Source organism: Anneissia japonica, unplaced genomic scaffold, assembly GCF_011630105.1.
Source record: "Anneissia japonica isolate Jap-2015-1 unplaced genomic scaffold, ASM1163010v1 scaffold1889_len2455224_cov183, whole genome shotgun sequence".
Lineage (NCBI taxonomy): Eukaryota > Metazoa > Echinodermata > Crinoidea > Comatulida > Comatulidae > Anneissia > Anneissia japonica.
The window spans coordinates 1797872-1810639 of record NW_022752980.1 but is presented as its reverse complement, the minus strand read 5'-3'; the positions used below and the strand labels follow the sequence as shown (position 1 = coordinate 1810639).

Below are 12768 nucleotides of genomic sequence, written 5' to 3'. Positions count from 1 at the left end.
CTGTCTCTTATACACATCTAGATGTGTATAAGAGACAGCCCCAGTAGTGTGCAATATATGATGAAACATTGTGGGATAGCACAGCTCTCTATACATATTTTTAAAATAATTTTGCTGCTTTTTTTTTCATATTGTCAAATTGAATTAATTGCCTTAAATTTTTTATTCTGTTGTGTGTGCTTTTTGTTTCCTCCTTTTGACCTCTTTTTTTTTAAATTAAAAATATCTGTGATATTTTGTCCTAAAGTACAATACTCCCTGCTGACAAGAATAACACTATCCTTAATTGAAAAATCTCAAACAATCTGCTACCATAACTTGTAAAATACCATAACTATAGTATGCTGATTGCTTAGTTTGGTTACCATGACAATAGACTGACAACACTTGGTGCCACAATCAGTCTACCGATATAAGAACATGAGCCCAATCCTTGCCCAATAACCACATAGCCAAGATAGTGGTAGGCCAAGGTTCCATTTTTAACACAGCAAACTTGCGTATTTTAATAATAATTCATTTTAAAAATATAACCAACAAATAATAAACTTTCATTTTGTTTAAATTTATTATTACCACATAGGCCTAGATAAAATAATTGAATGTTTAGACAAAATTGAAAGCAAATTCATAAAAAAATTGATGCGCAAGAAAGAAACCACATGGCTAACCTTTCACCTAGATTAATGGCGCGCGATTTGTTGGTTTTTTTGTTTGTTTTTTGAATGAGGGCCAATTCACTGCCTCATGCTGAAGATCTTAGGTTTGTTGTGTGATTGATGATTGTGGAGTGATGGTGTGGTATTTAGTACTAGACAACACATGAAACTTATGTTATCGAGAGTGTCCGTGGAATACAAATAATAAATTATGTTTTAAAATGTTAAATGATTGAGTGGATGTTGGCTCATTGAATTTAAAAGGTAAGGATAAGGCCTACAGTAGTGAAGTAGAAGGAAGGAGAAATAGGTAGGTTTAGACTAGCACAGCACAGTGAAACACATGGTCCCATTGCTCAGTGCTGTCAAGCTGTGGTTTAGGCTGCTGGCTTACAGTTTATTCAAATTTGCAGAGCTAGAGTATATTTCCCTTGTATTTCGAAATTGTTTATGAGTACACAATGCTTATCAACACATCGTTAATTAGAGATGCAAGATGACGCTGTGTATAAACAATTGATAAACTTAACATTTACTTGTGAATTGCTAGGTACAAAAACGTAGGCTAACATTTCCAAATCGTCATTTTTGTACTTTTTGAAAAGCATACACACACTTTCAACCCCCCTCAGGGGCGGACCCAGAGATGTCCAAAAGGGGGGGCCGAAAGGGGGGCCGAAAGGGGGGCCGAAATTTGGGCCGATCGAGATCAGATCTCCATTTGGAGAACTTTCTCTGTACTGTATAGTTATTTTATTACTATTATTAGTCTGTAAGTCAGTGAATAAAAACTTCTCATATAAACACTTTGAAAAAAAAAAAAGAATAAAAGAGGCACTTCTCCATACACCAAATTACAGAATCAGTAATTTGTTTATTAATAACTGGTATTTCAGGTGGTTTGTGAATTGATACCCCTATCTCAGGATGCATATTTCAGCTAGTAGGTTCAGGGAAGGAGGGTCAGATCTCCAGCTGGAGAACTTTCACTGTATAGTTATTTTGTTAATATTATTAGTCTGTAAGTCAGTGAACACAAAATTTTCATAAACACACCAAATTACAGAATTAGGAATTTGATTATTAATACTGATATTTCAGCAACTAAAGAGGACTACAGAGCTGGAAGAAACTAAATAATTTGTTTAAATTATAATTTTCTAAAAATCAAAAATAAATACTGTAAATAAATTAAGGTGGCAGGAAAAAAGGAAACAGGTACAGAAAACTATTTCATTTTTATTAGCCTAATTGCCAAACTGATCATTGTTTTTGTAATTACTTTTTCTGTAAATTCTGTAATTTACTTCCTCTTTCCATTCAAAGGGATTAACTGTAATTGATCTTTTGTTTTTTTTTTTAAATGTTTCTTTGGCTATTATGACTTGGATTTTAAAAATGTTTTCGTTTTAAATGAATCCCTCGCCTCTTCATGTTCTCTTCATCATTCTGACCATCTCAAACTCGTTGACAAACGTTGCAAAACAGATGCTTACAGAAGATTTTACTTCAATCGTATTGTACCTAAGTGGAACTAACTCCCTCACCCCATACATTCAAACTCGAAATTATCTGGTTTTAAGCGATCCTTACGCATATTTTATGAGCTTCTGTTTGTCAACGAGTTTGACCATGCCAGCACTTGCACTTGGGTTACTAAATGTTTTTGTCATTTATGTAGAACTGTGTAACTTTTTTCTTTTTTCTTTTCGACTTATATTATTATGTATGTAGAACTGTGTAATTATTTTCTTTTTTCTTTTCGAATTATATTTTTATGTATTTGCCATTGGGTTTTGTGAATTTGGAGAGCGTGTCGTGTTAGAGGTGCTTGCACCTGTTGATACGCTCTCTCACTGGAATTTCTATTTATATATATATTTTTGTATTGTTGCCAGTGTAAAGCCGAATAAAATAAATTTTTAAAAATAAAATAAATGAATTGAAATTAATATCAAAATGTAATTTTGGCATGCATTGGCCCCTGACTGCATTTGTAGGGTTATAAACATTAAATTTAATTAAACTGTTAAATTACATGGGTCCTACCAAAGGAATTGAGGGCCTAACTACCAAGTATCCAAGTAAGTAAGTAAAGTCATGCAAAAAAATATTGAGACATCATTTAATTTCATTAATGAGGAAATCATTTTCATGACATTTCAATTTTCAGTTGAAACAATTGAAAGCCAATCAATTAAAGAAACACAAAGAAATAATTCAAATAGTTAATTTATAGGCTGTGGATATTGTTCCGACAGTTTAACGTAAATCTGAGGTGTTGATTGGTGGATGGCTTGATTCTAACCTTAAACTTCATGCTCACTATCTTAATGCACTACAGTATGTCAGAAGAATATTCATGTTGTAATATGCATTTTTCAAATTCAATAGCTCAACACAGATAGAATTGATAAGATAGTTAATAGAATCCGCAAAAACAGCAAAAAGTATTACAAAAAATAAACAAGGTTACAAAATGATAATTGAGAATGAGATGAGTATGAAAATTATTTTTCTATCTTACAGTACAGCAGTACTACTAGCCGATGGCTAATTATAGTTTATACTACCGTCCATGAATGTTGCGATGTGTAGTGTAATGCATCTTTCTTTGTTTCCATCACTATTATTTTTTAATATTAATAAAACATTGTTGTTAACAACAAACATGTAGAGTAACTTCCATCATTATATATTTCATCATCCATCATAATAATAATATACTGCAAAGTGCCATATCATATAAAAACTAAATTAAATATATGCATAATCTGACGTACATAATCTGACGTAATATTCATGCTCCTTACTTTTTATAATCTGTTGCAAAGAATCCCCCACGAGCTGGGTCGCTAGCCTCATCAGCATCACCGGTAGAGCCACCGCCGGTACTGTTGCCTGCCCCGCCTGTCAGAGGACGTTCGTTAGCGTAGGACACGTTACTACTGCCAGACGCCATGTCGTCGTAGTCCTATTTGTGAATTAATAAATAGAATGCAAGGTTCATAATTCACATTTTATAAACATTATATACTGATTCGATGCATGCCAATCTTTTAATAACTATTGATAGCGGCTTACCTATTTTAACACCTACGAAAAACTAGGTTCGTGTTGGCAATCAATGGTTGATAAATTGGATAGCAATATTTGACCTTTAAACCGTGAAATATATTTTGTTTGTTTTTCAAAGTTATCATTAGCAGCGATTATATTGTCATTCTAATATTTATATTGTTTTCATTGATATCATTTCAATTAAAGTAATGATTACTGAATAATGATTGCAATAAAATATTATGAAGAGAGAAATTATTTAACTTAATGTTAATGACATAATTCTCACGTGGGTCATGTTATCGGCGGTCACTGCGCAGTTGCAGATGTGTTTTACAGCATCATCGAAAGAAGGGTTTTGTTGACTTGGTTAGATAAAATCTTTGATTTCTGATCATAAAAACCCACAATTTACTCTGTTTAGCCATGGCTGACTTTGATAGCAATCCATTTGCAGATCCACACGATACCAGCCCGTTTCAGGTGAGGCGTTGTATGCATTATCATTTTATAATTATGATTTGACAATCCATTTCCTGCCCGTGTCCACTGAGTGTGCCTTGGCCCTAGGCCTACGTAGGTGTTGAGGGGTCTTGGTTGGTTCGGTATTGTTGGATGGGCCCGTTGGATAGTTAGCTTGAGGCGGCATAGGCCTAGAGGCTTAGCCGAGACTAGGCCTAGTTCACCTAGGCCTAGCCTAGTTAGTAGCCTTTGTATGAGTAGGACCTAGTTGTAACTCTCATTACAAATGAACTAGGGCCTAGACCTAGACAGGGTTTTTTGAATAATTAATTATAAAGTTTAATTTATCATTTTTTAATTTCTTCTATTTTTTTCCTACTACTGTAGGCCTAAGTATTATAAATTTTTATTATATATTATTATTATATCTTCTATTTTAAATTGCTGTTTATGTAAGGATGGATTAACTAGCTTGTGAGCTACAGCGATTTTAATTGCTTTTTTTAATTCTTGCCTCCTTATAGATTTTCAGTTTTATTCTGTATTGTGAATTTTTATTTTACTGTATGTGCAAATTGTAATGTGATTTTTATAAAAGGCTAAATAAAGAATGAATGAAAGTATTTCTTTTATTGAAGAAGACTTTGTTACTGTTTTTTTTTAGTTACTGTTTTTGGCCCAGGCTGCTGCTAGCTAGGAATGGGTGAGGCTCGTCTGAGGCATAATAGTATTATGAAGAGGAAATGGTTATTATTAATATTAGGCAAAAAAAATATGTATACTTGTTTTAGCGTCACCACCCCCACCTGAATTTTTAAACAAAATAAGTTCAGAGGCAGGATTTTTTTTTTTAATTAAAAAAATGAATATTGTCCTGGAAATTCTAATCAAAATTAGTATAGACCTATTTTAAGTGAATTAAAACAATGATTTCACCAACTAGGTGTAATATTTATTGTAGGCCTATTGAAAATGATTAATTTTAACACATTTTATTTGATAACTGATACTGTAGAATTAAAAAAAAAAAAAAAATCCGCCCCTCCCCACCTAAAATTTTGTTGTGATATGACGCTAAACAAGTATTTTTTTTTTTATTTGGCCTGATTGTGACACGTCATAATGTTTAAGATATAACTATGATTGTTAAGCCGGATCCACAAATCAACTTCTCAAGTTTTTTTTTTTTTCATTTAACCGTCGAAGCAATAACCACTGCCTAATATTACATTAATAATAATACAAATAGACATTGGCTACGCCTAGGCTAGGCTACTGTAAGCCTATAGGATTTTTAAAGTACATGTAGGCTAACTGCATTCCATACTGTACAGTTTTTAATTGCACTGAGGATACCTAAGAAATCAGCTCAAATTTGCAAAGAAAATCACTAGGAAAATAGGAGTACAGAATCGTAATTGTTGCATAATTGCATTGGTTATGCATTAAAGCCCCATTCCCTCCAAAATTTCAGTTAAGAAAAATCTGATTTTTATATATATGTTATAAAGATTTATACATTACTAAATTGCTAGCTATACTGAATTTAGACATTCCTAATTTTTTATGTTCCACACAAAAAATAAACGCGGATGAATTTTTTGTTTTAATTTGAGATAGGTCTGCGAAGAAATATAGTAGGTGCCGGAAACATTAGCCTCAACAATGCTAGGCTAGGCCTACACTGTAGCCTTACCTCGATTAAGGTTCTGTTATCAGACATAAAAACAGCTGATATTTTCCGTTGCTAGTATTGACACTTGTGAAATATAATATTTCATTGAAATTTTTTGTTTGATTTTTAAAACAATGATTCTGACCCAGATTTGGACAATTAAACAAACATACTCAGGCCTACTCAATCGACCGCAGTGTGCGAGATGCGAAGTACAAAAACTAATCTTATTAGAAAGGGCGCACTTTATTGACTGTATAAAGTATACACATTCCAGCGGATGTGATCTACAACCTCTGAATTTGCCTAGTAACGAATTTGAGAAAATGGTAATCTTCTATGAGAAATAGTCTATATTTCTAATTTTTTATCCATTTGCATATTTAACTAAAATTTATGCCAATTGATATTTTTCCATGGTTTATGATAGTTTGACTAATTCATTTTTTCTAGAAAAAATTCTCTTTTTAGTGAAATTTTGCCGGGAATGGGTAAGCTTTGGTCAAACCAAATTTTCGGCAAAATCTGCCAAATATCCTCCTCGCAGACCTTACTATACAGTCTGGATGGTATTGAAATTGTGCCAACCTGGTTGTTAAAAATATGAGTCATGACAATGAAAATAAAATCATGTGTCCGGGTTGACTATCAAATTTCTATAGTGTTGTATCTGTATGTTTTGCTGTGTTGTATTATTATCGTAACATTTTTCCGTCGTGTCCGTCTTGAAAATATATCAAGAAATGTAACACGAAAACAATACATACAAAATATGGGCTGTGAACTACAATTTGACATCAACTATATTGAACTTTATTTATCAACATTTGAACTTTATTTATTAAAAAACATCATACTCATAATAATCTTCTGTCAAAAACTTCTTTTTTCAATTTTTTTCCATTGTTTATAAAGTGCATTATCGCCTTAGGCCTAATCCTTAAAAATCGATTGCAATAAAAATGAAATGAAGACGGAACTCAAAGCAAGATTCTACGACGGCTGACTCTTTTTCAGTATGTTTAATTCGGATTTGTTGTATCCCGTTGGATGTCGTAGTAGATTCAACAGTGTAAATTACAAATGCGTAGCTTCACTCATTCCTCAAAAGCATGTTGCTAATTACGGAGGGAATTTGTAGAGAATGAAATTTACATTTTTAAGATTTATTTAGATTTGACTGTAAAAAAAAACCACCAGGGTTTCTTATTTGTTTTAATCAATCAGTTTAATTAAAAATTAATCGATTTACACTGAGCTTGTTCCTATCTGCAAGCCGTCAAGCACTATGAAACTTTGGACGATCTGACGTCATTACAGCCAAACAGATGTTTGCCTATCCATGACCCCACGAAACAAATTAACCAATTAGTGGGCAGAGGCACGACCTAATGTTTACATGAAGTTGTGTTTATAAGTTGTGTTTGGAAAAAAAATGTCTGACCAAAAATGCAATATAAAACCATGAAACACACAATCCAGTTTGATTTTATTCACATTTTACTCATAATACAACATAAAAGACATTAAATAACTTGCTTTCATTTAGAATAAGGTTTAATATTGTGTTCACGGCGATCCTGCCGAGTCTACCACCACTGGTACTACTAGTACCAGCATAGGTCTGGATTAACTTGAGCTAGGCCTAAAATCTTCACGTCGGCAATTTTTTTCGTCAGCGTTAAGCGGCTAAGAGCCGCCATTTACGTTGGCATTGCCGAATTCTGGCGTTAATTTTGAGGGCTGCCTGAATGTCATCTTCCAAAATGTCATCGTTCAATACAGTTGAATTGAGAAAGTGAACGGATCATTCGAGCCAAACACAACTGATGTAATGTATTATCAATCATATTAAACATTCAGAATCATCAATAAATAGGAATGATTATTCTGATTAATTTTAAATATCTTGGCTAATTTTGCAATGTATTCTGAGGGGGTACAAAAAAACGTAATTTAGTGTCCAATCTGTTTTTATTAATTTTGTTCTTAATTTGCCTTTCATTATTCAACTGTAAGATTACAGTAAGTAAGATACATTTTAGCATCGTTCCTTTATGATTTATTGGCGTCACATTGTTTGCTGAATTTTGCACGAAACCACATTTATGCATGGCATAGTTAAAAGGCAGGTAGCCAACGATAGAAAAACAACCACTCAGTTTTTAACAATTAATTTCACCAGATGTTAAGATGCTTTAAAATTCATAACTGCCTGTTAAACTCTAAAAATAAATGAGACACAGATTTTAAAACAATCCAATGTTTTAATGATTTTACTAAATATTTTACTATAAAAATTCAGTACCTGCCAATTTAAAGGATGTAAAAAAATTTAGAATATTACATTCAATAATACATCCGTTAATAAATTGTCAAATAGTCAATTAAAGTTAATAAAAAAAAGTTTTTGAATTTAAAGCACTTTTAATTTTTTTTTAGCATTAAACAGGCCCATAGTACAGTATCCTACTATAGGGGACTGCATTACATTAGGATATCTATTTTTCATTCACTATGTGTATGGGGAGAAATTTTACCATTTTTACAGAACATTCTTCATCTTCCTGGGGTGTCAGTCAAACTTGGATTGGCTTTATTCGGTGTAAACACCAAGGATAGCCCACGAAAGTCTAGAAGAAGACTTATTCCAGTGGGGTCCTTCTGGTGGTGATTGGGCACAACACCGGGAGACAATTCCCTACTCTTTTTCGAACAGTGTACTGTATTCCACCAGATTAGCTGACTGAGCTGCAGTAAGCTGCTCCCACAACTGACGAATCAGAATAGGCCTATGAATACAAACTTGTCCCACAAACAATAACCAAGGGATTGGATTGGATTTCTTCCGTGTGATACACAGGGGCAGTACACCGGGAGACAATCCCCTGCTCTTTTCCGAAGAGTGTACTGCGTTCTTGCACACAGGACCAACAACTTAAACGTCTCATCCGAAAGACGGTGTGCTTTTGAAACTTGCATTTCAGCCTTCCAGGTGAAACACAGGAGAGCAGCGATGTCATGAATTCCTACTTGACGTATTTCCGAGCGGTATAGGAATGACTAGGAATCCCTCTTTGACATAAAATATAAACGCAGCTCACAGTATTGTAACACAACTCTCAAATAAACTTTTATTCTGTATAAACTCCAACAAGAATCCTGTCTCAAAACAACACAATAACATTCACATAAACATGTGTTTCAAAAAGAGCTTCCTAGAAAGACCAAGCTCTCACCTTATATACATTAGCCCTACAACTCCAGAGCATTCAAGAGCATGCTATATTGCCTCATTGGTCACATTACATCATAATTAACCAATAGGCAATTGCTTTTAGTACTTCAACATCTAGAACCTTGTACATGGTCTCTTATGTTCCTATAATTACCAATGTATTTATTTTTGGTCAAATAAATACAATTCTAGATTGTTCTATGTAATAAATATGTTACAATATTAGGAAAGGAATGATAATTTATTACAAGTGATGGGAATTGAACCGAGGACCTAGATATCTCCGCGGTTCAGAGCGCACTCAATGGCTACCACCAGTTTAGCTGACTGAGCTAACTGCTCTTGTGGGGCTTAGCGGAATGCTCTATTTTTAGAAAAGTAGACCCATGTTCAGAAGCGACATTTTGCTGTCCGTCTTTAAATAACCTAGAAGTATATTATTACTTCCTAATTCTTTGTATTGCTGCTGTAGAAAAATAAATTACTCATAACCAACACCCACAGAAATGCTGATGAAATAATTAATATTATGAAGAAAGTCAAAACTTGGAATGAGATAAATGTAATCGTGCTGTGCACGATACAAGAATATTTGCTAATGATATTTTTTTTTTATGGAAAAGACTAAAAATATTGACTTTATAGTTAGTGCAGAAATGTTGCAATATTGAGAAGCTACTGTATTTTGTTTATAAATATTTTCATATGACTAGCCTCTTTAATACAGTACTACTATACTGTATAAAACATTATAAACGCTTTCAGTCATAATAGCTACTGTACTGTATGTTTTATGCTGGGATAAATAAATAAATAATTGTTATAATCAGTTGATGTGCTCTTTACACTCTAGTATGGAATTTCTTATCAACATTCATATACACATGATAATAATGTTCTTAAGTTGTTTGTACAGATTATTAGCTAGTAATCAAATGAATTTTATAGAATGATTTCCATATCAGCAAAAAAACTGAATCTGTATCTTAGTGGACATTTCTGGGGTATCAATCAAACTTAACTGACCAATCAGAACAGTGCCAGGAGTATATGGTGTCAAACAAGCATACGTTTTCCCACAAACACACATGTTGGCATATGTTTACCACTGTTGTTTTGTGGGGCCTAGCAACAATAGAGAGCTTTCGATTGCACTGTAGGACATAGAACGTAATGACATCATTAAAAGTCATCTGCGCATGCAAGAATGTTACGGTCACCTCATCGAGTAGATTCTGGAACGCAATTTAGCCAAATCTACGTATGCAGAGAACGTAGGACGCCAGGTAGGACGGTCACGCATGAGTGATTCCGTTCTAGCGTCGCGTCGTCGCACAAATCGAACGCTCCCTAGTGTCCCAAGTGGCAGGGCTTAAGTGGAAAGGTCTGTTAAAAAGGGTTTAATAAATAATTCATCCATTTTAGATTACAATTCGATGTTTAAAGTGAATGAGTTTTCCAAATTGTAACCACTGATGGTCACTCTTTAATGTAAAAGTAGAAGATGAAAAGAACACGTTCAAAGGCATGTCACCTCATCAGCAGCAACATTGTGAATCGCATTCTATTTATGTAAATAATGCTTTGATTATAATTGATTTTGTCAACTTTACTATCTATTGTCTGATATTCATTGACTGATTACATCATGTATTATTTATGTATTGTTTGTTTATTGCTGTATGACCAATGATGAACATATGACTTTTATGTTAGATCACAACTTTCTTTTATCAGTGTGTATCTAGTATGAATATTCAGCTATTGGATTGATCTGTACTGTAAATGGTAACTAAAGAAACAAAAAACATTTCTTTAAAGCTGGTAGGTTGATATTCTATAAATTGTACTTTTTGCCCATAAAAGCTGAGAATTACCTGCAAGTACAATAATAAAATGCATCTTTCATAATACATCAACCTGGTTTAACCAGAAGGTTTTGTATACAGCATTCTATTTGATTAGGTAGAACAGCTCAAAAAATAAATTTCAGTGATTCAATTACATTTTTATTTGAGCCATTATTAGATTTCGTATTTGATTAGCTTTCATATTAGCTTTCAAATTTCATTTCATTTATTTCATCACATGATAAAAAGCACGAAGTTTAAAAAACAATACACAAAGCAAGACAATTAAAAATGTTTTCAGGAGGTGGATTGGATTGCCAATAGCAAAATAAAACACTTTCTGCTTGGCTCTCTAAAATTACATCATGTAGCATGAGAAAAAATATACCTTTTACTAATAAACAGGCATGTAATTAATACTATTCTAATGTTTTGCATCGAAACTTTAATTGGCTAGTATTTACAGGTAATTAATTTACAGATTGTAGGCTGTAAATTATCTACTTCAATAGTGTGTATGAACACTTTGCCTGCCAAACACGGAGATCTCCGTGTTTCAGGTTTTATTTATATGGAATCCAATAGATGGGGTAATTGCCGACATGTACTAACAATTTAAACACTATATTCAGTCTGGACCGTAAGTATTTCACTATTTGTTTGTTTACATTGAGCGTAGCAGTATATGATGTACTTTCACAAAATCGCGATTATCTTATCAATCTTCGTTGTGCGAAGTTGCATAAATCTCCAAAAGTGAGTCATTTTCATTTTACTATAATACAGGTCACAGATTGTGATTGGAATAAAGTGTTTGGTACCATTGTAAAGCTATGATGTTTGTAGTTCCTGTAGTATTCATTACATGTCAATCTGATCACATATGCACTCTCAACAAGCTTCGGAAAAGTGTTAAAATTTGCTAAAAAGTCTTGCGGTAATAATCTAAAATGATCTATTTAATATTTTAAATTGATTTCTTGTATATAGTTTTCTATATGACAGAATCTTAAGCTTGGTTTCCATGCAATCGCTACTCTCTATCACCGACAGAATTCGGTGATGCTGATTGGTTGGTCGAACCGGGGGGAGCCTTCCCAATTGCGCCGGGGTCTGCTACGCAGCACAAGGACTGAAAACATGGTAGCGATTTTATGGAAACCAGGCTTTACTTAGTAACTGAATATAATCACATGGACAGCATACCTTATGTATAATAGCATCAATCTTTGAAGGGACGTTCTTGACTTTGATGGAAATGTTACCAACTTTAGATGATAGCCACTGCATCCTTGTCGGCGACTTGTTAACTAGTTGCTCACCGGTGTTGTTTATCCTCTCATATTGTCCATTCTCCGCCCCACCACCACTGTTATGAGCAAAGTCAAAAACCCTCTCAGCGTTAAACATGTTCATTACCGTATATTATTACTTAAAATTCTATCAGTATGTGTCCATGAGGTACTACATCAACAACTTTGGGTAGATGTTCTCGATTCCTGTTTTATATGTTGATTGCTCACTGATTCTGTTGTGGTTTACTAGAGTATCACAGCATCGTTGGGTGTTATCACGTTTCCAATGCTCTGTATTTTCACTTTCAAGGCATCGTCATGAATTTGATTTTTCACTGGGAGAATTATCCTGGTAGGGACCTCACACAATACATGTGAATGCATTCTACTGGTATTGATGGGATTAACAAAAAAATATTGACTATTAACTTTGTTCAAAAGCCATCAATATTTGCTCTCTTTTTTTAAATGCAAGAATCAATGCTTTATTCAGTCATTTAATTATAATTCATTTACAAAATGTGTGAAT

At 33.5% G+C, this 12768-nt stretch overlaps 1 protein-coding gene across 1 annotated transcript in view; it reads right to left on the bottom strand.

Moving 5' to 3' along the window:
* LOC117122517 (AP-3 complex subunit beta-2-like) overlaps nt 1-12531 on the bottom strand; it is a 30347-nt gene extending 17816 nt beyond the window's left edge. Inside the window, exons 1-2 of the mRNA XM_033268104.1 lie at nt 12151-12531; nt 3473-3633 (exon numbers count right to left, since the gene is read on the bottom strand). Coding sequence (XP_033123995.1) covers nt 3473-3633; nt 12151-12360 — 371 coding nt within the window. The 5' untranslated portion in view covers nt 12361-12531. The remainder of the gene's footprint in view (nt 1-3472; nt 3634-12150) is intronic.
* Between the last annotated feature and the right edge of the window lie 237 nt (nt 12532-12768).